The sequence below is a fragment of the Microtus ochrogaster genome, linkage group LG5, assembly GCF_000317375.1.
Source record: "Microtus ochrogaster isolate Prairie Vole_2 linkage group LG5, MicOch1.0, whole genome shotgun sequence".
NCBI lineage: Eukaryota > Metazoa > Chordata > Mammalia > Rodentia > Cricetidae > Microtus > Microtus ochrogaster.
This window is the reverse complement of record NC_022031.1, coordinates 55,535,124-55,561,882: the sequence shown is the minus strand read 5'-3', so window position 1 is coordinate 55,561,882 and position 26,759 is coordinate 55,535,124. Positions and strand designations below refer to the sequence as shown.

The window sequence follows — 26,759 nt, the reverse complement described above, 5'->3', positions numbered from 1 at the left end:
ATCTTCCCGGTAAGCGCACCTTGGGGTGCTACACACAGATGATTAGAAACGGGTTAAATTAATATGTGAGAATTAGCCTAGAAGAGAATGGGTCAAGCAGTGTTTAAAAGAATACAGTGTCCGTGTAATTATTTCGGGGTAAAGCTAGCCGGAGGCGGCTGGGGTGCTGGAGTGGCGGGGAGCAGCCCCACCACTCATATTTCTACAGAGCGCAGCACTAGCCTTCCTTTAGGACCCACACTGACATCGTCCTCTACCAAAAGTGCGGTAAGGCACACAGCTTGGCCACAAACCTCCATTAAGAAACCAATGTATGATATGCATGCCTTCCATGATATTTAAAGAAAATTTCCAGACTTTATTTATTATGGTGCAGACATATTAACCATCTTATGACAAAATGCTATAAAGGAATGAGTTTGATAACTCTGGAGGAAAAATATCTTCCATGAAACATACATGTGGTTTATCTAAAAATAATCTGAGAATTTTGAAATACTGACTTAGTGGAAGACAGAATTATTATTATCTGGTAAATGTGAGAACTGCTTTTATCTGGGTTACTGGGAGACTAACCATGTGAAGCTGGCAGATGTCATGCATGCCGAGAGCACTAGAGTAACAGAAATCAGGTCACAGCACATCACTCTCGTCTTAAAACCAATGGGCAAATACACTTTGTCATTTTCTGACTTCTATATTCTGCTCCCAGATTACTATTTTGCTTTCCTAATTAACATTAAAAAGTTCAAACCAATTAATGAGATTCTGCCGAAACTCACTAAAATGAAAGCCACAAGTACTAGTGGGTATAATATGATATGTGAAAAGTATCTTAGAGTATGATTTGGCTCTTTTATCTCCAAAGCACTACACTATAATAGGAGCCACAAACCCAGTGCACTGCAGGCAAGGGCTTTACCAGGCTACGTCTTCATCTTAAAAAACAAAAAAAAACGAAGGGGGAGGGTGGTGGGGAGAAGAGGAGAGGAGCATGGTCTCCTGTAGCTCATTCCAGTCTCAAACTCGCAACCCACCTTTTCTGTGTCCCAAGTGCTAATATGCATCACCATGTTGCGTGAGAACATTACATTAATTTTTATAAGTGTTAATTTATTTATGTGCGCGGAGGCAAAAGTTCTTGCCCATCAAGGAACCTCACTACCAAACAGTCCATTTTTAAACAAAGCCTTTGTTTCCTGAGAAAAAGCACATCACACATCTGAGAGTAATTGGCAGATAATATGGTAGAGATTTTTTTTCTCCTGGTTCCATGGTCAAACAACCATGAGGATGGCATGCTATTTAAAGAATTTTTGGAGCTTTGGGATTTTAAAGTTGCAAAGCATCATAAGACTATGTGAATTTAACATGACCTTCAAAGCCAAACGATGTCAAGTCATAAAGCTCCCGAGTCAGAGCTGAAGCTTGGTCCCCCTACATTGTTCTTTGATTCTAAAGAACCACAACATATTTTTGTTTTTACAGAGTGCTAGAATCTTGGCTCCAGAGATTAGCAGGTGTTTGCAAAATCCTGTGCAATTATTTATCTTCTTACATTTTCATCTATCTGTGAAATGAGAGACTATAAGACATAACTTATGACTGCAGACTAAATAGTCACAAATTAAGCGCTTATTAAACATATTATGCAAGATGAACAATAAATGACTAACTATTGCTTTAAATATTCAGCATGAAATTATCAATTATATGTTAAATCTCAGCAAAGAAATGAAAAAAGTAAACATATTCTAAGTATAAGTTGGAAATAAAAACAATTCTCTGCCACGAATGACCAGATTACCTTTCTTCCCCGTTAAGGCGAACTGAATGGTATTTCCTCCAACCCCACAGAAAGCATCCACTACAATATCACATTTGAAGGACTGACTGACACGGCCAGCAATGTGCTCAGCAATCTTCTCAGGGGTAACTGAAAACCAGCCCTCTGCAAAGGGAGAACACATTTAGAAAAACACTCATTTCCAAGACTTCAAGCATGGAAAAGAAAACATTGCTCATGTTAAAGCACCTTTTTGGATCTGGAGAAATTGCTTATGAGCTTGGTTAAATCTTGTATGGCTTTTGTAAAGGGACCTGTTGGTTTTACATTCACGTTGGGTTGGTCACAATCACCTTTAGCCTCAGCTCTACCAAATCTGAACTCTCTTCTGTCTGCACACAGGTGAAGGTGTGCACCCACAACCTGAACTCGCTTCTGTCTGCACACAGGTGAAGGTGTGCACCCACAACCTGAACTCGCTTCTGTCTGCACACAGGTGAAGGTGTGCACCCACAACCTGAACTCGCTTCTGTCTGCACACAGGTGAAGGTGTGTACCACATGTACTCATAAAAAAACAAACAAACAAAAAACTTAGTTTCTCCTTGCAAAAACTACTAATTACATAGCGTAAGAGAGAGGTTCTAAAAAATTGCTAATTCCCGACTCATTGGTAAGATATCCACATTCCTCTAGCAATCTGTTTGAGGCACACCTACTACTCATCAGCTATGGAGAACAGCAAGTTCTAACTGGTAAGTTTCTCAGTTATTTTATTCACAATGGAGATTTATATTGACACTTTGAGAACATTTACATGTTTTCAAATTTTTAAAATGATTCTATGAATGCTTTGCCTTCAAGTATGTCTGTGTATAGCATGCACGACAAATTTATATGCTCTTTTTAAAAAAAGCATTTATTTATTTATTTATTTATTTATTTATTTATTTATTTATTAATTATGTATACAGTGTTAGTTTCCATGTCTGCCTACAGGCCAGAAGAGGGCACCAGATCTCATTATAGATGGCTGTGAGCCACCATGTGGTTGCTGGGAATTTACTCAGGACCTCTGGAAGAGCAGTGTTCTTAACCTCTGAGCCATCTCTCCAGCCTTTACATGCTCTTTAGTGTCAGAAAAAACAAAGAATGGTAGCCAATGACCAGGAGGCTGCTTTAGCACAGCAGGAAATAGTAGAAATCTTCAGAATGAATCTACACCCACCCGGAGGAAAGAAAATACCTGCCTCCCTTTCTACCAAAAGACCCTTCTTTTTGAGATAGAGATTGAAAGTTTCTTGTTCCCACTACATAAAACTTTAAATGGCTCTTCAGTACTTTAAGAATTCTAAACTCCTTTTAACACTTTATCCATCTTTTTCCGAGTGTTTTTTTGCCTAATAAAATTCCTGCATACTTTTCTGTACCACACACTATTTACAAACAGTATAAGGGGCACAGAATCATCTACACTCCACAGCAGACCTCTTGATTTGGATACTTAACAAAGACAGTCTCAATATGAAAATGGGTGTCAGTCTGTGAGACTGTTAAGATCAGAAAGAAAATTCAATGAAGAATTCAAGTTTTCAGTGCTAATTCATTCAATTATAACTTTCTGCATTAGGTGTATCTTCATCAGATGTTTTTAATCACCTATATACTTTTGCTACTTTGCATAAGATGCTACAAATATAGGTTAAATCTGAAGTTAAAACAAAGATAGCTGTATGGATGTAATCGAGTGATACTGCACAGAACAACTGACCGTCATTCTTTGAAAGACGTCAAAATGTCCTGGAGGAGTGAGTGCCGCAGAGGTGGAGTACATGCCTGGCAGAGGTGAAGCCCTGGGCATGGGAGGCTGAGGAACCATTACAAATCAAAGGAAGCTAAGGAGACACGACAGCATATGGGTCATAGAGATAACCGTCTTTGTTTTGTTTTCTTGTGGTACTGTGGACTGATCCCAAGACTTTGATTATTAGAGAAGAACATCCTGTTCTTAGCAAATGCACACTAAGTAATGGGAGGTACCATGATACACGCAACTGATCAGAAAACGACAGCAGACTCAGATGAACATTGTAAATGTTGGAAATAGGTGAATCCAGGTAAAAAGGACGTTGCAATTTCGTTTTGCAACTTTTCTGTAATTTTTAAGTGGCTTCTAAATAAAGCTAAACAACACACACATATTTTATTTACCTTTGTCCAACTTGATCCCATCATCAAAACGAGAAAAGAGCCTGTACCTCTGGGCCCAGTATTTTGCCAGCTCTGGAACAGAGGCTATTTCGGGTGGCAGACCATTTAATTTTTTGCTCTTGTTTTTCTTATTTTTCTTCTTCTTCTTCTTCATTTCAACTAAAATAAGATGCAGACAATACATATCAGACCACGAGAACAGAACAAAGCAGTTCACAGAGTTCACAAGAAGCAGTCACATCAAACTATCACAATTTTGGCCTGTCACAGACATATATACAGTGACACTCTCAGAGAAGCATTAGAGCAAGACAAAACAGCAGCACTTCAGGTCCTCGCCGGCTGTCATCGACTGGCTTGAGAACTTGGCTTCTACGCTCTAATATCTTACTCCTCCAATAGGAATGGATGGATGAATGCATAGTATCGTGCTAACTTCACTTATAGCAAAGATGGGAGATAAAGGCTGAACATCCGAAATCCCCCAAAACCAGAACCTGGAAATACATCTGGTCCTCGCCATGTCATATACAGGACACGCAATCCATATACGAAAGCACTAGCACAGGTCTAAACATTATCTGTAGCACAACAATGATTTAGCTGGTGACTTACAGAAAATGTAGCCCCCTCTTTCTTTTGTTGCTGCTGTCCTAGGGAATTGAACTCAGAACCTTGTGGTAGGCAAACACACTGACAGAGCTACATGCTTAAAAATCTTTCTTTTTAATTTCTATTTTGAGTCCAGGTCTGGGTAATTTAATTTGTCCAGGCTAATGCTGAACTTTTGGTCCTCCTGCTTTAGACTCCTAAGAAGCAGAGGTTGTAGATGTGTGTTCAGTTCTTTTTACTTTAAGACAAAAATTTTTTCAAGGCCCACTGAGTTCTAGCTATATCGAGAATACAAGATGTCTCAGAAGTATGGTCAGGTTCCAGCTGATAATTATTTAAAACAATGAGTAGTTGATGATTAGGTTCCAGTCTTCAGAAGATCAGAAGCAGCAATGCCTGCGGACGGAAAGCACCGCCACAGAATACAAACAAGATCGTAGCAGACACAGACTAAAGCTACTGCCTAGAGTGTCAAGGATCTTAAGGAACCATCCATGCAAACAGCTGCAAACAGCTGAAGTGTTAGGACATCCCCCTCAGCAGGTTACTTGAGAGGTCAAGAACAAAGCCTCTCCAAGTAGCACATGCACGCCAGCTGTCACCGCACTGGTAAGGAAAAGCCATAATGCCTGAAGCCTACAATTAAGAAGGTAGGAGACAGGTGACATGAGATTTAGGGCTCTGTTTACCCACACAAAAGCAAGGAATCAACTATGCACGCTGGTAGTTTTATGTCAGCTTGACACAAGGTGGAGTCATCTCAGAGGGGACCTCAACTGAGAAACTGCCTGCAGAAGATGGGGCTGTGGGCAAGCCTGTAGGTAATTTTCTTAATTACTGATTGATGTGTTAGGACCCAGCCCATGGTGGGTGCTGCCAGCCCTGGGTTGATGGTTCTGAATGCTATAAGAAAGCAGGCTGAGTAAGCCAGTAAGCAGCAATCTATCAATTCCTGCCCTGTTTGAGCTCCTTCCTGCCTTTGCTTCTCTCAAAGCACTGTGACTCAGGACAAGTAGCCCAAATCAACCCTTCCCTCCCCTACTTGTTTCCGCTTTGTTGTTCCAACAAGAGAACAGTAACCATCACTAAGACACTAAGTACTCTAATAAACAGTAAAGGAAAGAAGAGTCACAATAAAGATAGTTGTTTCAGAAGGACAGATGTGAACACTAGACTAAGCAAAATGTTTACCTGCCATGTTTCATCAAATACTTTCTTTATAAAAGGTCTTCATGAAAATGTTAGTTTTCATATTAGTGACAACTAGTATAAATGTTTCGTTAATGTTCCATCAAAAAGTCCCAAATCATTACAAAAAAATAACTGTTAAGAAGAAAATGTGTGCCTCCCTAATTTCAGGAGGAAAATGCCACTGCCAACCAGGGACAGAGTGGCAGCGAAGCTCAAAGTGAAAAACACTCACAGTGCCAAATCATAGCCAATTAGCTCATTCACACTAACAGGCCTCCTCTCCACTTAAAAGTGTTAAAACAAATCCGGAGGCAGAGATGCTATAGAAGAGAACAAACGAAACATAAAAAAGGCCTGAGCTGGCCGGGCGGTGGTGCACGCCTTTAATCCCAGCACTCGGGAGGCAGAGGCAGGCAGATCTCTGTGAGTTCGAGGCCAGCCTGAGCTAGTTCCAGGACAGAAACCAAAAGCTACAGAGAAACCCTGTCTCGAAAATCAAGAAAAAAAAAAAAAGGGCCTTAATCGGCCAGAGCTGCAGGGAAAGGGTACTGATTCTTACCTCCTGTTTCCGCTTGGGGGGAGCCAGCCATTTCTTCAGGCACACAGTCCTGCTTCTCTGGAGCAGTTGTGGGAGCTCCTTCACTCTTTTCTGCTTCAGGTTCGCTGGCTGAAGAGATGGCCTGACATGTGTCAGGTTCTGGATCTCTGGCCTCCATCAGGTCGTCGGCTTTCTCCAAGGGCATGTCTTGCTCCTCAGAGTCACTGCTTGTGCACGTGTCTTGTGTCTTGTTATGAGAAAGCGACTCCTGGGGTGGCTCCTCACCCACTGGTTCATGAACCCATTTTAGGAATTTCTCCACCTGCAATGTGAAGATCCCATAACAAATACCAACTAGGTGTAAGGAAGAGAATCTTTCCCTTTTAGCCACATGTGATCTGATTAACAAGCAGTCCTAACTATTAGCTCAGAGAAGTACAACGTATCAAACAAGTTACAAGTACTCCTGGCTATTTGGAATTCAGAACACCTAGTGACCTTACAAAGAATTCCTTTAAAAGATTAAGAACTCTTAAAAAAATAGAGCCATGCTAGGAAATTATCATCACAAATATACCTACTCAGTTATTCACTGGCTTTTACATTTTTAAGAGCTTTCTGCAATGGCCAAGCTGCAAACCATGTCACATGTTACATAATATCAACAGAATAGTGCCAACTTGTCTTAAAATCAGAGGCAGGAGAAATGGGTGAGGATGAGATGCTCAGTAGCTAAGAGCACATGCCGCTCTTGCAGATGTAAGAAAGGGCCATTAAAATATTCACTAAAGTATCACCAGCACTGATCAATCTGAAAGATAATAATAATAATGATGATGATGGAACTACCTATCAACTTGTAGCATGCTTTGTCAGAATGCTGAAGTCAGAAAGTATAATATACCCTGAGACTACTACAAAGACCTTCAGAAGCCTGAGATTGTGCTCCCTGCCCTTAAAGGGTGACAACATCTAAGACATAAAGTCTCTGCTCATCATCAATGGCCCCTCCCCAGGGAAGAACTCATCAGTCACATGATTCTCTAACTTGTTTTCTATTTCTTGATAGCAAAGACCAGGAGGGATCTTGAACTTTGCAGTTACAGTGAGAATCAAATATGTGGGCTTGTATGCAACACTCTTGGGTCAAGCCTGACTTCCAATTGTGACCAACCTTGGATGAGTTCAGATTCCACTTTGTGTGATACAGGTCAAAAAACTTCCCCTTGTCCTTGCCTGTACTACATGGGCAAAACAATCTAGCTGGCTTACCTTCTTAGGTGTTCTAATGTCGCAGTTTCAAACACCTCAATTTCCTCCCCGCTCCCAATCCAGTCTATGTAATATATACCTTCATAAACCCAGAGAACAACAATAGAGGTACCCCTCGATTTTGAAGGAGGAGCCAAGTTACAAACTGTGATTGTGTCAGCCAGGGCAAGCGTGTGCACACCTTATTTCGCACTTTACTCTTCTTGAGAAGGGGTTTCCCCAACTCTTCTGTGAACCGGATGTGTTTGTTCTTCACAGTCATCTGCTTGCGCATATCCAGGTACTTTGACTTGTATTTCAAGTTCTTCTCTAGATATCTGACCTGCCGATGACTGAAATTTTGGATTCCACCATATCTGGATCAGACCAAAAGAAGTGACTCACATGTTAAATTCTAGAAAAACTTTCCCATATAGAAAAGCAAATAACAAAACCCCCAAAATCAAATTAACCAAAATTAATGATTTTCATTAGTATTTTCTTGTTTTAAGCACCATTTTAATCTTCATAAATTTTGAAAATGAGATCACATATTACCTACAGTTTCTTACACTAATGATTAGACTAGCAAACTGATTTTTTTTCTGTTTGAGATAGGGTTATATGATGTAGCCCAGGTTTGTCTTAAATTCTTGATTCTCTTGCCTCAAATTCTTGAAAGCTGGGATTATAGTGTACACCACCACAACTAAAATACATTTCTACTGCAGATTATAAAGTAGAAACTCTAGCTGACTGCAAAAACAAAACAAAAATGCATTTCCTTGTAACTTTCCTTACAGTAATGACAAAGGCTTTTGCAGTGGCATTTCATTTGTATTTTAATAAAGATTGCCTGAAGATCAGAGAGTAAAACAGCCCCACCGGTCAGTCTTGCAGACCAGACAGTGGTGACACACACCTTTAATCCCAGTAGCCACACTAGTTTGCCACTGAAACTGGGCAGTAGTGGTTCACACCTTAATCCCAGTCCTACAGAGGAATATAAGGGGATGTGGGGGAGACAGTTCTCAGACACAGTCTCATTCTGAAGTTCCTAGAGGCAGGATTGCCATTTAGGACTGAAATAGAGGTAAGAGCAAGTGGCTGGCTGTTTTGCTTTTCTGACCTTCAGGATGAACCCCAATATCTGTCTCTGTGTTTTTATTAATTGTGCTACAGGCTTCAAAACATATTTGGAGATGTTACAATTAATGTAAAGATTCCCCTCTATATGCTGTGAATAGCACTGGTTAATAAAAAAAACTGCTTTGTACCTATAGCAGGGCAGAACAGAACTAGGCGGGGAAAACTAAATTAAATGCTGGGAGAAAGAAGGGTGGAGTCAAGAGAGAAGCCATGTAGCCCCACTGGAGGTAGACGCTGAAACTTTACCCAGTAAGCCAGTCACGTGGTGATACACAGATTAATAGAAATAGGTTAAATTAAGATGTATGAGTTAGCCAATAAGAAGCTAGAGCTAATGGGCCAAGCAGTGATTTAATTAATATAATTTCTGTGTGGTTATTTTGGGGCTGAGTAGCCAGGTACAAGGGGCCTCCATACAACAAAGAACAGCTTAGTCTAGAGAAGATCTGATTCCATTGCTGAGTTTTTATCTGTCGGCCGCAGTTTTCATTGATGTATCAAGTCCCACAAAATTTCCTCAAGTCATCATAAAATAATCTTTCTCTTTTAAATAGAATTCTATTTCTAAATAGAAGAGACAAAAGTTAAATCCCAGGCAAAAAAATTTACCTCTGTAAGTATATACTACCAAGAGCTAAACAGAAGTTTAAACTAGTTTTATATGCATTGTAAAACTGCACCCTCTTTAGCCTAATGTGACTATACAAGCTACTATTGTCTTTTGTACCTAAGAGGTAACTTTAGAAGTGATTTACTGATTTTAGTTTTAAGCATGTATTTTTGAACTAATCTGGAGTCGATTTATACACTAATCATGAAGCCATTCTCATTTTCTTTCCCTGCAGAATTCATGATACACAGGTTATTTCCTAACACATATGTGACTCTAAGTCTGAACCCTTAGAAACATGTAATCAAAGAACAGGGAAAGCTGACTTCAACAGTACATACTGAGGCTGCCTTACCCACTCAGCTAAGTCTTGCTGTCATGAGATAAAATCAGTTATTTCGCTTTAACATCTGGGCACTGAAACCTAGAGAAAACTTCGGTTTCTAGACACAAATTTTCACAGCTATTACACATTTTGTTTATGTGTAATAGCATAAGATAAGCAACAACCCAAATGCCCTTTAAAAGGCAAATGACTGAACGAATTTTGGTATCGCCACACAATGTACTGACCTTGCCATCAAGGAGAGAACAATGAGATGCATGGGTAATAGACATCATGCTTTGATCTTAGGGAATAACCTGGATGGTACTACTGTGGATGGAGAATTAAATACGATACATTCACTAAAAGGATGAGGTATAAATGCTGTGTGTGTCAGAAAGAAAAGGAAAGCAGCATCAGCTGTGCAAAGCAAGCTGTGAACTATGCATTACGCATCCTACTTTAAGTAACCTATGTACCTAGTTATGAAACATTGCAATTTTCATCTATTGGCTACATGGTATGCTTCCTAGTCTTTAGAAGCACAGAGGGGTAGTGCAACAAGATGCCAGGTGGGAACCTTAATTAGAAATTCTAACATCTGAGCTTAAGCCCTTTGTGAATGTGATCTAGATTGGTCAAAATGTCTGTGACCTCCAGCTGCTTATCTGTGAAACAGAGGAGTAACATTTGGTTGCCATTCAGTGCAACTCAGTTAATACAGTGAATACATCAAATATATAATACGATTTTTACTGTTAATCTTCTAACAGAAGTTGGTGTTGTATTGTATTATTTGCAATGTTATCAATACAGTTCACACACACACACACTCGACATGACTATCAAAGAGAAGTTATTAGGATTTCTAGAGACAGCTCTTACTTTTGTCCTGAGCCATGCTTGAATCCTAGAAGGAAACCATTGTCATCAACTTCTGTATCTGGGTTTTCATCAATGTCCAATTCATGGCTAAAAAAGCAAAAATAAAAACAAAAATAGTGATAAGCCACCCCTTTCAGAGTGAACAGCATCACACAAACCTGGAGGTCTGGAGAAGGTACTCAATGTACTCTGCAGTGTTTGAAGCACACTAACAAGCATCATACCCTTTCAACTTAGAGATTTTATTTACAATCGCATGCATGTAGGTGTGTGTGCATGTGAATACAGGTGCCTATGGAGGCAGAGAGTAGGCTCAGGTACTCTGGAGCTGTTGTGAGCTGTCTGATACTTAGGGTGCTTGGGACCTAACTCAGGTCCTCTGGAAAAGCAGCAAGTGCTCTTAACTACAGAACACCTCTCCAGTCCCCAGTCCTAAAGTCTTTAAGTATTCTACCTCTAATCCTGAAGATGGTATAAATATGTATTTCTTGGGTTGCCTTTGGAAAAACCCCAGCAAAAGCTGAAGCCTGACATTAATTTTCTGTAGCGAAAATTAAAAAAAAAGCTGTGAAGTATCAATTGGGCCACTTTTCTTTAAATAGAAGAAATGTTACTAAGAATACGATGGGGGCTCAGAGGTTAAGAGCACTTACAGCTCTCAGAAGACCAATGTTGTTTCCAGCACCCACACTGAGAAAATCACAACCACCTGGGACTCTAACGCCAAGGAATTGGATGCCCTCTTCTGGCCTCCTTGGGTATCTCACGCACCACCTTCTGAACATACACATAAACGGAACTAGAAAGCAATTTTTAAGTAAGGCTGTGGTGCAGGCGCTAAGTGGCTGCACTTAGGAGAGACTCTACCACTTGGGCCTGTGATGGTAAATCTTTACTTTCGACTTCATTAACTTGGAACATTTAGAAAACATACCTGTGTCTATGTCTATGAGGGGTTTCCTAGAGTTCTGACAGGGAAGGAAGAACCACTCCAAATGGGGTCTCAGGCAGGAGAAAAAGAAAAAAAAAAGAACTAGTCCTTATCTCTCTGCTTATCAATGCCATGCAAACAGCTGCCTCAGGTGTCTACAGTCAAAACCCCACCGAGTGGCTTCCATCGATACGCCTCCCCTGCTATGATGGGGCTGTACTCAAACCCCTAGTCCAAACAAGCCTTTTTTCCAAGCTTTTTCATCACAGAATCAACAAGCGCCTTAAACAGGTGCCTTTAGAAACCCTGATTACATGACCCATAGATAGCATCAAGCAGAACACAGCAAGAAATGACTGTTTGTTTTCCAAGTAAGCCAAACTCATTACTTTATCGAGTACCTACTAAATATAAGCACAAAGTTCCCCTAGGAACTGGTACCAAATAGTGGATAATTAATAAGCGAAGTTTACCAGGTGAGGTAAGGCAGCAGTAGCAGTGGCATGCTTTCTGAAAGAAGTTACTCAGACTTCAGAGTTTGCACATCACTGTTCTAGATGCTATCTGGAAGAAAAGTCTTATGTGGAACATGACAAAGAAATGCAATATCTCCACCTAATGCTCCAATTCTGTAGTGATCTATCCATTCCTTCTATCTGCACTTGGACACACTGGACTTTACAGTATGAACTTCACTAATTACTGTCACACACTGTGGACAGCTCCAGGCAACCTAGCAGTCTCATTTTATAGATGAGGAACTAATAAATTTAGAGTTATGATGGGCAGAATTAGGGTACGACTGTGTCTAAGAGCCTGACCCATAGATCCCCTTTTTGTTTACAGTACAGAGTTGCAGGCTAGGTCATGGGTAACTTACCTTCTCTTCACTCTGCTGGGCTTCTGCTCAGGTGGATCATCATCACTCTCATTACCATCAGCCCTGTTAGGGTATGCTGGATCTTTGCCTGTGTCTGGTCCTGAAGACTCCTTCAACTCTAAGGAGAAAGATTATAGTGTATCTTCCTTGAGGCCTGGCAATTTTTCTATTATCTCCAAAGGAGTAATTATAGCTATGCCTGGTAAGATTAAAGGCTTCATGATCTAACTACACAGTCAGGTATTTTCAGTCTATAAGGCACTGTGTATTTGAACAGTCAATGGTGGTTTCATGTGATCTCATCACAACTCAACTCATTTTAGCGTCCTCTGCTGTATACAGAGCATGAGATCACCTGGTAAGAAAGCACCCAGAACTTCATCTCCCTACCTAAATGAAGCACAGCTGTGCTTTAAAAAGCAAACTAAAACTACTTTGTCCAGATCTATACAAAGCACTCTACAGGCTACAACCTTACCTTTCTGGTAACTGCTGGCAGGTATATTCATTTTCCTAAAAAATCAATTAATCTGAATGGGTGGGATGGGGAGGAAGTATGCATGACCTGAGTGTTGAGGTCACAGGATAACCTGTGGGAGTAGGTCCTCCAACTATGTGGATTCTGGAGCTCAAACTCAGGTTGCTAGGCAAGTGCCTTTACCTGCTGGGCCCTCCCACTGACCTGGCAGGCACATTTCTTTTTTTTTTAAATACCTAGGCATAGCCAGATGACAGTGGTGCGTGTCTTTATTTTTTTTTTTAAATATTTATTTATTATGTATACAATATTCTGTCTGTATGCCTCCAGGCCAGAAGAGGGCACCAAACCCCATTACAGATGGTTGTGAGCCACCATGTGGTTGCTGGGAATTGAACTCAGGCCCTTTGGAAGAGCAGGCAATGATCTTAACCTCTGAGCCATCTCTCCAGCCCGCAGGCACATTTCTTAAGGTCAACAGTAGGGAGATATTGGAACATCTTCCAAGAGTCTTGGAACGTATTTCCATGCTCCTCCCAGATGTAGCAGATAGGAGTTTATTTCAGATTATACATTACAACTGGCTATTATTATCTTTTTATGCGCCTATGGAAAACCACGTTTTTTGCTACCTGCACTTTGTCCTTGTGATACACTTTGCTCAAGTGACTCTCTTTTATTCCTCAGAGTATAAACTGTCTGATACTCTAAATAAAGCTGGCTATTGCATGAGACTTAGCAGACTGCTTGATAACCATTACCTGACAGAGTAAGTCTGGACAGTCAGCCTACCTTGAGCTGGTTGGTCTGTGCTTCTGTCCCCAGATGCATTACTTTCCTTGGGTGTCCCATTACTGGGGTCGTGTCCTCCAGAGGCAGGACACTCTTTGCCGCGGCTACTCTCACTCGGCTGCTGCTTGTCACAGTGTATGGAGGACTCTAACTGGCTCTGTTCTACTTCCTCCGAACTCAGAATTATATTGTTAATTCCAGCAAGTATGTCATCATGATCTTTATCGTTTGAGCCAGAGCTTTCATCATCAGCGGTGTTAGGTGAAGACGAACGAGACAGTAAATCCACTTTCATGCCGCTCTCGTCTCTTCTGTCAGCTTCTGTTTGAGCATCAGCATCTAGACCACTGTCTTGTGAGGCCGCAAAAGTCCAACCCTGAGCTTCCCAATACCGAAACTGTTCCAGATAATACCAATAAAGCTGACTATAATGTTGCTCCCATTCTTCCTTTGTATCGGGGAGGTTCCAAGGCTCAGAAGATTGTGTCTGATCTGGATGCTTTTCCTGCCAGCTTTGCCACAACAGCCCTTCTCCATATACATTCCAATACCTTTCCCAGTTCTCTGTGACCTCTAGCTTTGGTGACGGTGTAGTTTCAACGGCAAGGTTTTCTGTCTCAGTATCTGTTTTGCTCTGGAGTTCACATGTTCTGCTGCTGTCACAGTGCTCAACTGACGGTGGGTCATCTGACACCACAGCATCATCGTCTTCACAGTCATCTCTCCACGACTCCTGGATCATTTCATCCAAGTACTTCTTCTGGTGCTTTCTCCTTTTCTGCTTCACTTTAAATTTATTTTTAGTATTCATAGACACCTACATCAGAGCAAGGATAACAAGCCTGAGTCTATTCGAAGAGTAATATAACCAAAACCACACCCAAACTCCCACGGTGGGTCTTTAATACACAAGCGATTCTTATGAAGAATTCAAGTTACACATGGGATCTATCCCAACTTGCCATTTAGTTATAATATATGAGTAAAATGTTCTAACAATGAATGAATTTGATTGTAAATAAAAACAGAATATGTTACACTGTTTTTTTTTTTTTGAAAAGCAAGACATAGAAATAGTAAAAATAGATTAATACCTCAAAACTCTTATGGGCAGACACTCTTCCAAACTGAATTGGCAATCCCATACTTCTCATGAGTTTGGCCTCTGAATCAAGTTCACTTTCATCTGGGCTCATGTCTTTGCTCTGTGATTCTGTGGTGCCAGGGGAATGATCATCTTCCTCTTCTTCTGTAGCTTGGTCTCCTACAGACAGCATCTGTTAGCTTCATTGTAGGGAAAATGGAAAAGCAGCCTTTCTTATCCCCATTTCAGGATCTGAGATCCAGAACACTTACATGATTTGCCCACACTTGTTTTACATATTAAAAAAAACAAAAAACTCAAAAATAAACAAAGTTTCAGGCCAGCTGATTTATATATAGTGACTCTGCCTCAAAAAACAACACAAAACACACAACCCCCCCCACATTTTCGACTCAATAAAAAAGAAAAATACTCCAACTTCAGAATTCAGACAACAGAAATAGACACCAATAAAGAAATCTCATGTATGAAATTCTACCAAAGAGCTTCTTCAGTGAGGAAAAAAAGACACCTATCTAAGCAGTGAAGGGTATTCCACTAACTATTCCATCTAACGGAATTGCGAAAGTCCAGGCCAGCACAGATCTCCTAATTCTGTGGTCCTCTCATGAGAACACATCTGCTCAGGTTCAGTAGCAGTCTAGTGCTCACAGAATCCTTATTTCTACAGCACAGTAAGAAACCTTGCTTTATCTTTGAGAAAGTATTCGAAGGCAACTATGACAGACTATACTGGGGCTGTCTGGCTTTTAACTTGTGCTGCAGTTCTGCTCATTCTGAGAAACCTAAGTTTATGTGGAAGGAGAAACGCACTAGGGAAGTCTGAGAAGGTATAATGTGAAGTCACAGCACACACCAAATTCTGTCTTAGTACTTCAGGCAAAAGGCTGGGTGGAGACGGTTGCTAGGGATTCATCCTAATCTACCTTTACTGTAAAAATCAGACAGAGGACTTCATGTTTTCTGCTTTTCTAAACTTCAAATTCAGGCTGGAGACATGGCTCAGTGGACTGGCTGCTCTCCTGGGGGGTCAGGGCTGGGTTCCCAACCCCAAATGGTAGCCCACACCACCTGGGATTACAGTTCGGGGGACTGGTGCCTTCTCGTTTCTAAGGGTGCTCCATGCTTGCAGCACACTTACATACACGCAGGCAAAATACCAGTTTCATAAAGTTAAAAAAAAAAAAAGGCTTAAAAACGTTTCACATTCCAGGCTAATAATTACAAATCAGGAAGGAATGACGGACAAAGGAAAGTCTAAGCCAAGCCAATACAAGTTACAGGAAAAGAAAAGACAGCTTTGACGGGGATCTAAAATGTGTACACACGCAAGTGTGAAGGCAGGGTCTACAATTACAGATTTGCTTACTATTCATGCTATTCACCACTTTATGCCAGCAAGCACAACATATCGGCACAAGTTATATACATAAATATATATAAATAAAAGGGCCGTGCAGTCTTCTTTACATTACCTGCATTATTGTCACTGCTTCTGACATAGTAGCCTTTTAATCCCAAGTTGTATAGTTTTCGATCCCTGTGAAGCAAAATAAATAGTCCATTGGAATAAGTTAACTATAAACCCGGAAAGAAGAATGGGTTAACAGTCAAAGATTAGCTAATAAAATGGCTAAAAAAATAGAACAGTAACCTGCTAATGCATTTAAAAAAATATTTATTTATTTGTTATGTATACAATATTCTATCTATGTGTATGCCTGCAGGCCAGAAGAGGGCACCAGACCTCATTACAGATGGTTGTGAGCCACCATGTGGTTTCTGGGAATTGAACTCAGGACCTTTGGAAGAGCAGGCAATGCTCTTAAACACTGAGCCATCTCTCCAACCCCTGCTAATACATTTTTATTACCTACATAGAGGCAATAATGTCTCTCACGGAGTTGTAAAAATTGACTATATAAAACATATGATAGCACTTAGAATTACTAACCTTTAAAATCACCTGGAATTTCTCCTGGATATTGGGGGAAAATATGGTTTTTGGTAACATCTAAATATATTCCAATAGTGGAAAGGTTGAGCTTACACATATAAAGCTGTATGCATACTGCAATGTACTTATAATAGGAAGAATATCTATTACACAATTCTTACTCAGCTTTTCCTCAGCACACCTATTTCTAAGTTTTTTAATTCGTATCACTGGAATTTCATTACTAAAATAAACCTACAGAACACTATATAAACGTGTACTACACATTGTAGCTGAAAACTACCTCTTCCTGTCTCCTTTCTTTGATAGGGTCTCACCATAGGACCACCTCCTTTGAGTATTATAACTGCTAGGATTATAGGTATGAATGACCATGCCTGGCATTGATACTAATTTCTGGTGAACTTACAACAAACTTCATAAAATAAAATAAAACTCTTGTGTGCTTGTTATGAAATATAAGGTAGATAGCTACTCACAGAACAGTGAACAGGAAGGAGATAAAGTACAAATGCTAGTCCCACTATCCACCAGGAACACAAGCACTGTGGGTAAGGAAAGGAGTGGGAGCCTCACACAGGCATTAGTGTTTGTTTTGTCTACTGGCACCCACAGGTATGGAGTGTCAGTATGATTACCATTATGGCTAAAATGAACAAATAGGGGAACATATTGAGGAAGACAGCTAAGAATTGCCTTGTTAAACGAGGTCAAAATATATTGAATACAAGACATTATTTGGAAACCTGAAAGGCTGTGAAGAACCCAAGATATTGGTTCAGTATTATAAACTCATGGCATTACATACACAGCAAGTATACAGGCAGTTTAAAATGTTGAATGTGTGCATATATGCAAACACACACATTCCTATATATACTACAGCTCATATGGATACTGTGTAACTGTACTGAGAAGACACAGGAAAAACAAACACAACGAACACACAGGTATTAGTTTTGAAGTTCTGGGACGGTTCTTTAACTGGCAATCTGACACGATTCAGAACCCCTGGAAGGGCCCATGCTTGTGAGGGTTATCTTAATTGCATTAACTGATGTAGGAGGCCTACCCACAGGGAGGTGGCATCATTCCCCAGCACGTCTGATCTTGGGCATTCTGAAGTTTGAAAATGGACAGAATAGCATACATGCATTCATACTGCCTTTCCCTTCCAACTGTGGCCTAAATGAGACCTGCGATACTAGCCCACTTGGGCATTGTCTCTTATACTATATATGCAGCTGTAAAAGCCTGTGTTCGCTCTCTTGCTTCCAGCTCTCACTTCTGGCTGTTAGACTCTGTTCCTGCTCCCCCTTCGTGCAGAGGACTGTGATCTAGGACAGTGATCCATAAGTCTTCCCAAACAAATAGCCTTTTATTATACATAATTCTGAACTAATGTGGGATTATTTTATATCTTCTGCCATCAGACTGGACCCTGGAGCTGAGAGCTGGAATGAACCCTTTCTCCTCTAAGTTGCAAATATTCCAGTCCATTTTCATCACAATAATGGAAAGAAACTCAAGGCAAGTACTACTACCTACTAAAAGAACCAACTTGCCTGGAGAGAAAAGTCTGAGCTATCTGTGTCAAGGGCATGTCATGTCATGTCATGTGGGCAATAACAGCTACTCCAAAAGGTCTCTCACTGGGAACATTAAAGATCGTATGAAAAGCAGTATCAACAATGGCAATGGACTATAACTTTCAATAAACTAAATGTCAGGCTAGGTAGAGTGTCACACATCTATAATCCCAGTACCCTGGAGGCTGAGGCAGGAAGAATACACAGGTTTGAGGTGAGGCTAACTTGGGATACATAGTGAGAATCTGTCTTAGAAAAAAAAATCTACACCAACATTAAGAAATATGAATATACAGAAATAGAAGGAAAAGCACTCCTTACGTGCCGATAAACCACAACCTTTAGAAATAGCTGTTGGAGAGGTAAGGTGTTAATGAAGGCTAAGGCTTGTAGGCCTTATTCTAAGCACACAATCTTACATTCATAGTATAGATATTTTGTATTCTGATGAATGGCTCTTCCCTTACTTTACTCTTCTCAATCCAATCCCCAGAGCTACTCATCCCCTCCCCCCCATCCCTTTTCTATTACCATTTCTAGTTTAAAAAAATGTGTTGTGATATGGTCTTACTATAAAGCCTATACTGGGCTAGTGATGTGGGATTCCCCTCTGTATGCTGTGAATATCATTGGTTAAAAAAGGAACTGCTTTGGGCCTATAGCAGAGCTATAGGGGAACAGAGCTAGGCAGGGAAAACTAAGCTGATACTGGGAAAAAGGAGGAGGGAGTCAGAGGAAGCCATGTAGGCCCGCAGCAGACAGACACTGAAACTTTAATTGGTAAGCCACAGCCTTGTGGTGATACACAGATTAACAGAAATGGGTTAAATTAATATGTAAGAGTTAGCCAATAAGAAGCTAGAGCTAAGGGGCCAAGCAGTGATTTAAATAATACAGTTTCTGTGTGATTATTTTGGTTCTGGGTAGTCGGAATCAACAAGCAGGCCCTCCTCCCAACAGGCTAGAAACTACTACATTCTCTTCCCCACTCTAAGTTTGAGTGGTCCTTCTATAAACCAGCTGAATCTTTTAAAAATGTTAATGTAATGGCTGGGGCAAACTGATACAACCATTTCATTCTCCTGCTTAAAGTTTTCTTCTCTGGGGCTTTATTATTTTTGGTGCTACAGAGATTCACTGGTAAATTTTCTATATTTTAATTCTTTCTTTTAAAAAGTTTTATTAGCATAATCATTGCACACTGACGGATTTCAAATCTACCATCTACTTTCACCAGTAATGTCCCCCCATTATCTTTTGCTCCCCTCCCTGCCAGCCACTTTCCTTTTCTCTAGCTGTCCCCAACCTGGATGCTACAGTGGTACAGTATTGGCACACATATTGTACCATGCACCAAATACTCCACATTTTATTTCTCATGTCGTGTAGATCCTATACATGCACACATACATAAAATCTAGACTCCGCATCTGAGAGAAAATGATTATCTACAGTTCATTTGCTTTCAAGGGACAACTTCATTTTCTTTATAGACCACAGCTGATTTACCTGTTCATCTGTTAAAGGATACCTAGACTGACTCCTAACTTGGTTATTGTGATTAGTACTACCACAATATACACAATAAGCAGTTACTTTATAGTACGTGATCTTAGATTCCTTTGGCTCTATTACCAGAAGTGGACTATCTGGATTACCAGGTAGCTTTGTTTTTTTGATGATTTTCATAATAGATGATTCCAACCAATAGTTCCATAGCTTTTCTCACTCAATTCTAGAGAACTGCTAGGACTGTTATTTGTTTTCTTAAGAACAATTATTCCAGAGTAGGATGGAATCTCTAAGTAGTTTGGGTTTTAAATTTCCCTGAAGTCTAAGGATGAACATTTTCCCATGCATTTATTGATAATTTGTATCTAATCTTCTGAGAAATGTGTCCATTTATTGATTAGGTTATTTTGTGTTAATTTCTCGACTTTTTAGTAGAATTGTAAAGTTTTATGCTGTCTTTGAGATACTTCTTAGTTCTGCTGCTGTCAAGGGACACCACGACCAAGGCAACTCTTATAAAATGAAGCATTAATTGTGGGTTTGCTTTGTCTATGACCATTATGGCAGGAAGCAGATGGGAATGTGGCTGGAGAGCTCTACATTCTGATTCTCAGGCAGCAGGTGGGGGGATGGGGACCCAACACATCATGACACACAACACAGAGAAGTAGACTGATTCTGACCAGGCCTGGTGTGGGGTGTCTGAAACCTCAAAGTTCACCCCCAGTGACACACCTAATGTTTCCCAAATAGTTCCAGTGACTGGATTCAAACATACAAGTCTATGGGGCCATCCTCATTCAAACCACAATACCGTGGCCAAATTGGGTAGGTAGAGGAACAAAGAAATCAGCTCCAGCTAAGAACCCCTGCTGGGCATGCCAGTAACTCCAGGGTTTGGCAAGGACGGTCAATGGCCAAAACATCAAGCTGTGGGTTTCAGTGACAGACTCCATCTTAAAGGAATAAGGCAGAGAGGGACAGAAGAGAACAGTAGGCATTCTCCTCTGACCCCCTCAAGCAGACAGTGTGTACACCCACTCATATATAAGCTCTGTATACACATATACAACACAAACCCAAACAGAGTTCATGAGCCTGTGGGTGCCACAAAGCCATGGTTCAATGATCAATGTCCTCTATAGGCTCAGGTATTTGAAAACTGGTCCCCAGGTAGGGGCACTGTTTAGGAAGGTGGTGCATACTTGCTGGACGAAATGTATCACTTGGGGCAGGATTTAGCCATGCCCACCTCTAGACTGCGTTCCTTTGGTTTCCTGCTGCCGGGCCTCCCATTACTTGCACTGTTCCTCTAGAAAAGTACTCCAAAATAAACTCTTGCGCAAGTTGCTTTTGGTCATGGTACTCTATTGCAGCAGCAACAAAGTAACTAATATAACTATTGCAGAAGGCATAGCAGACACTTGTGAGAAGCACAATCCCAAGTTCTTGGTGTGTTTCCTTTTCATAAGCAGTCTTCTTTCTAGGAATATTCATGCTTAACCTCTGTGTTAAAATCTTTTAACCTCCAACCCAGCTTCCTAAGATTCTTTTTTTGCTTTTAAGTTAAACATTGTCTTCATCTAAGTAGCTGTCTCTAAGAAGCCCTCTGGGTGTTGCTGGTAACACAGAGTTGTTTTTGCACTTTCTGACTCACTGAAAGTGACATAAACTTTCTCTACAGACAGATTTCTTTGGAGAAATGGCCTTGGCGAGAGGTCTACAAGAAACAAATGGGGTAAGTGTGAAAAGGAAGAAGCTGTCCTAGCAACCTGAACTCTGAGTAAAGCCTACGGGGAATAAAAGGCAGCCTATGAAGCCGAAGGAAAACGGTTGAAAAAGAAGAGACAGAGAGGGAAGTAGGCAGGGGGTCCAAATATATAGGATGGTGTAGAAGCCTAGACTATCTCTAATCTATAATTGTGGTTCAATTTTATTTTATTTTTTTTAAAAGATTTTATTTATTTATTATGTATACAACATTCTTCCTCCATGTATGCCTGCAGGCCAGAAGAGGGCGCTAGATCTCATTACAGATGGTTGTGAGCCACCATGTGGTTGCTGGGAATTGAACTCAGGTCCTCCGGAAGAACAGTCAATGCTCTTAACCACTGAGTCATCTCTCCTGCCCGTGGTTCAATTTTATGACATGAAATGAATACCCACATTCAGTAGAAACCAAAGTTGAGATTTTGAATTTAAACTATAGTTCATATTTAGATTTTTGTGACTCAAGGCAAATCTCTTAACTGTACCCACCTTGCAAAATCAATAACCAAACTATATACTTGCAATACAGAGTGGCACAGAAAGAAAAATGGGGCATAGTGAGGAAACGATGGACCAAAGCAAGACTGTAGGTCCATGTCCTGTGCCTCGAACTTTTAATTTCAAAGGGGGCTTAGATGGCTCAGTCCTCCACCTCCTTGCTGACTGCAACATCCACCTCTTGGGCTATTTCCACACCCTGCATTAAGTCTTGGCAGATGTTTCATGGCTCTAGCATCTTCATTAACTGGGGTCTCCACTAAGGATTCATATTCACTACAGGCAATAGCTTTTTAGGGCCTTCACTTTATGCAGTGATTCCAGCCCTGTAACAAATTGCCTGGCTTCTCTCAGAGGCTCTCTGAAACCATTCAGGAAGAATCCAGGACCCCGCTCTCTAACACCTTTCATGACTCCAAAGCTACCATCACATAGAGAACTGCCGCGCTTTGCTGCTTGGCTGGGATGGATCCTGGGCTCCTGGGATCACAACTGCAGCAGCTTTTGTGAGCAGCTGCTTTCCAGGAGCAGAAACCTGAAACCCCTCTCTCTCACAAGCTACGAGCTGGCTAGGTGAAGCCCATGGCACTCTACTTTGTCCTGGTGCAGAGCAGGAGGCTCCCCTAACTGTGCTAACCTCATTAACAGTTATCACCTCTCTCCCAGCACAGCCTGGGCTGTAACATAAGCTGTCCAGCGATCCCTTTCTCTCCAAACTACATTTTCTATTTCCTTTTTCCCCACTGCTCTCTTTTTTATTATCGACCTGGGTAAGGGCAATCAGTATCAATCACATCAGACTCAATGTCATGTACTCCTGAAGGTTTCTCTGCAAAAGAAATGAATCCAACTCAGGACACAGGCAGGAAATAGCTAGATTTTAACAAAACATCATAGGATTGGCTGAGTTAGTATTACAGTTCCTGTTTCCCTCGAGCCGGGCCTCCACAGTCTGCCTTACTCTCAACACTACAGCTAAACTCTGCTTATAGCACTCAACCTCTTATCTAGTCAAAGTCCCAAAGTCTTCCACATCCCCCCAAACAAAGCCAAACCCAACACGGCCAGGTTCTTCACAGCGACAGCCCACTCTCTGACACCAACTTCTGTCCCAATTACTTTCTGCTGCCGTGGTAAAACAGCACGACCAAAAGCAACGTAGGGAAGAGTTTATTTTGGCTTACGATTCCAGTGGGAGAGTCCATAATGGCAGGGGAGACAAGGCAGCAGGCAACGGGAACAGGAAGTGGAGAGATCACGTCTTCAACTGAAAACATGAAGCAGAGAGAATGCAAACCAGAAGTGACAGTTATGAACTCTCAAAGCCTGCCCAAGTGATGTACCATCTTCCCAAATAGTGGCACTAGATGGGAACCAATGGTTCAAAGACCTCATCTTCGGGGGTTCATTCCTCAGTTGAACACATCAGCCATGTTTCTGGTGGCTTCTGGTGCTCTATCTCAGAGGGTCGTTAAGAAATTTAGATAAGATTACAGAGCGGCTTCAGATGATATAGGATTATAGCTAGGGCAGCGGTTCAGGTTGGTGTAAAATAAAAACACAGATATTTACATTATGATTCATAACAGCACCAAAACTGCAGTTATAAAGTAGTACAAGGTAGTGTAAAGTTATAAATGAAAATAACTTTATGGCTGGGAGGTCACCATGAGGAACCGTATTAATGGGTCACAGCATTAGGAAGGTGGAGAATGACTGGTCTAGGGGAATTAAGATGTTTTACTGTAAGTAAAATTTCAGTCTTGGGTGCCATTCCTAGAAAGTATTTGGGAACTAGGAAGACCATAAATGCTTTTGCTTAAACATGGCTATTATTTTAGCATTCTCTTAGGAAAAATATATACAGCAGGGCGTGGTGGTACACACCTTTAATCCTAGTATTGGGAGGCAGAGGCAGGCAGAGCTCTGGGAGTTTGAAGCCAGCCTGACCTACAAAGTGAGTTTCAGGCTAGCCAGAGTCACTTGGTAAGACCATGTCTTAAACTTTTGGGGTTGATTCTCTTCTCCCACCATGTGGGTCCTGGGGATTGAACTCGGGTCCTCAGTATTATAGGGGGTAAAGGCTTTTACTCATTGAGCCATCTTACTGCCCAGCAAGTTTTGTTAAAAATGCTGGCATTCTTGACTTTGACTTGACATAGCCTTCAAGAAGATCCTAGATGGAGTTCTTTTCCCTTCCCAAGGTGCATAATTTCCACTCTTGATCCTGCCACAGATTCATAGCAGAGCACCACAGGCCTGTTTCATAGCCATAACTAATTGCATAACTGTGTAGATAACTATCTTAATACAATATTGATCTCCTTTGCTTAGGAAGTAAATCCGTGTAGCCAGATTCAGTCTCATAATTGCCCATCAGCACATCTAATAGGAGTACACACACACACACAAAAACCAAAACAAGCCGGGCGGTGGTGGAGCACTCCTTTAATCCCAGCACTCGGGAGGCAGAGGCAGGCGGATCTCTGTGAGTTCGAGACCAGCCTGGTCTACAGAGCTAGTTCCAGGACAGGCTCCAAAGCCACAGAGAAACCCTGTCTCGAAAAACCAAAAAAACCCTGATTGCTCTTCAAGCTGATGAGGGAGAGGGACTTGATCAGGGGAGGGGGAGGGAAATGGGAGGCGGTGGCGGGGAGGAGGCAGAAATCCTTAATAAATAAATAAATTTAAAAAAAAAGAAAATATGAAATAAATGAGAATAAATGGATGAGACTTCTCCAGAAGATATTAAAAAATATTTTAAAACAGTTAAAAAAAAAAACCCAAAACAAAAAACCTTCACTGAATTAAATGCACACCCAAATACAATAAGGACAGTATTTTTAGATAATAGATTTAACATGGTGTTTTATTTTGAGGAACTTTCAGAGTTCTTCCCCGAGCACATAATGAAAGAGCACCCATCAACTTAAAATCTTAAGCTATAAATTCACTTCCATAAAGATCTGAATTTATTGAGAAGCACGTGACACTGGGGTAAAAACACATTTTCTAGGGATAAACAAACAAACAAAAAACCGACTTAGGTGGCTTAATTCATATTATTAACATAATGAAAAGAATGTCTAGGTCCGAATTTTCTTTTCGGTGCTTTTACTACCAGTCGGTTCGTCCCACTCCGGCAAGTTTTAACAAACATGTCCCCCACCACTGCTGTCAATAGACTTAAGGCTTTCATCTCAAATAATTTGTGAATTTCTGTTGGAAAAGATTTTACAGTTTGAAAAGGGGGCTCTGCCTCGAACTTTCGCCTCATTACGCTACAGCTATTGGTTTACACTTCACACCTCTATCTTACTCGTGTAGCTGAAGCTGGTCTCGAGCCCCCCTCCTGATGCTGCCTCTGCTACTGAGGTGCTGTGATTACAGGCCCGGTCCACCTCGTCCAACCCACTCAACTTTGAGACTGGCCTTAGTTTATAAGTGTGAAATAACATATGAAAGCCACCACACTTTAAAAATCAAAATCAGAACTAATCTTTCCTTTAGCAATGGCGGTAGGAGACCACCCCGTCAAGACTGAGGGGCTTCGAGTTTCCGTAGGCACCACTCAGGCCTAGAAGCAGGTCATCTGGCTTTCAGGAAAGCCTCACTCGACCTCAGCGACACCCCGAGTCCCGAGCAAGGAGAAAAAGAAGAGGGCAGTCGCGACTTACTCCACAAACGCCCGGGAGCAGAGGCAATGGATCGTGTCCTCCTCGTCGCGGTCTTCAATGAAGAGCAGCATTTCGGCCACGTGGCTCCACTTCTCGCAGCACATTTCGTTCTCCGGGGTGGCTCTCCTGTCCCCGGCGGGGCTGGGCCTCTGCTCGGTTGCTGGAGACAGAGATCAGACTCAGCGGCCGGGGCGGAGGAGCCGGAACGCACCCGGGAACGCTCGAGCCCGGAGCCCGCCAGGCACAACGGAAGCAGCATCGGCGACTACCGGAAGGGGCGGGGAGAGGGCGGTGTCACTGCCAAGGTGGCCCGGGCTTCTTCCTCACAGGTGCTTAAGGGGAGCTCTCCGCGCTGAGTAGCTGCCGACGTCGCCGAGGACGGTCTGGCTTTCCGTGCCTCCCGCGGCAGGTGCGTGACCCCACCCCGGACCTCCCCGCGCTGCTCCAGCTTGTGGCAGGCGTGGTGTCGGGGTCGCGGGACGGGGAACGGAAAGGCGGGCTGGTCCCCTGGGCTGCGCTTCTCCGGCGGGGAGCGGAGTTACTGTCACACCCGTCACCCGCGGGCTTTCGGATGCGCATCCTCTCTGCTCCCGGACCTTCCCGCAGCTTCTCTTGTGAGGCTGGGCTTCTCTAGCGTCTGGTGATGGAGCTGGAGGGATGCGTGAGGCTCTAGGGACGAGGGTGGATGGGGATCCTAGTTTGTGCTCTTTAGTACCGTGTGACCTGGCGAGTGACTTGGCCCTTTCTGAACAGCATCTGATCATGTATAAAAAGGGGCCGAATAGCAATAATTACCCCGTGAGGTTGCGGACAGGATCAAAGGAAGCAACCCTTATAAACTTTTATATTTGCAAATTCGAGTCGGTCCAGACCTTGTAGATGCTGCGTTGCTTTGGTCGCTGGGTTTTCCAATCCAGTAAACATTTAGTAAGAAATAATAGTACATACATTGGATATAGAAAACTTAGAGTTGTAGCCGGGCGGTGGTGGCGCACGCCTTTAATCCCAGCACT

At 41.8% G+C, this 26,759-nt stretch overlaps 2 protein-coding genes across 5 annotated transcripts in view; one reads left to right on the top strand and one right to left on the bottom strand.

The window, feature by feature from the left end:
- Nucleotides 1-25,991, bottom strand: part of Tgs1 (trimethylguanosine synthase 1) — a 43,021-nt gene extending 17,030 nt beyond the window's left edge. Inside the window, exons 1-11 of one of the 2 annotated variants that reach the window (XM_026786759.1) lie at nucleotides 25,747-25,896; nucleotides 23,254-23,336; nucleotides 16,219-16,283; nucleotides 14,733-14,902; nucleotides 13,639-14,455; nucleotides 12,369-12,486; nucleotides 10,558-10,644; nucleotides 7,791-7,965; nucleotides 6,359-6,659; nucleotides 3,997-4,155; nucleotides 1,808-1,951 (exon numbers count right to left, since the gene is read on the bottom strand). In XM_026786759.1, coding sequence (XP_026642560.1) covers nucleotides 1,808-1,951; nucleotides 3,997-4,155; nucleotides 6,359-6,659; nucleotides 7,791-7,965; nucleotides 10,558-10,644; nucleotides 12,369-12,486; nucleotides 13,639-14,455; nucleotides 14,733-14,834 — 1,903 coding nt within the window. In that variant the 5' untranslated portion in view covers nucleotides 14,835-14,902; nucleotides 16,219-16,283; nucleotides 23,254-23,336; nucleotides 25,747-25,896. Of the gene's footprint in view, nucleotides 1-1,807; nucleotides 1,952-3,996; nucleotides 4,156-6,358; nucleotides 6,660-7,790; nucleotides 7,966-10,557; nucleotides 10,645-12,368; nucleotides 12,487-13,638; nucleotides 14,456-14,732; nucleotides 14,903-16,218; nucleotides 16,284-23,253; nucleotides 23,337-25,746 lie in introns of both variants that reach the window. The other variant, XM_005362261.2, reaches the window with a different exon arrangement.
- A 54-nt stretch (nucleotides 25,992-26,045) lies between these two features.
- The window catches only part of Tmem68 (transmembrane protein 68), a 22,071-nt gene continuing 21,357 nt past the window's right edge, over nucleotides 26,046-26,759 (top strand). Inside the window, exon 1 of one of the 3 annotated variants that reach the window (XM_026786786.1) lies at nucleotides 26,046-26,155. The gene's annotated coding sequence lies outside the window, so the exon portion shown is untranslated. Of the gene's footprint in view, nucleotides 26,156-26,314; nucleotides 26,361-26,759 lie in introns of those variants that run through there. The other 2 variants (XM_013351777.2, XM_026786785.1) reach the window with 2 other exon arrangements.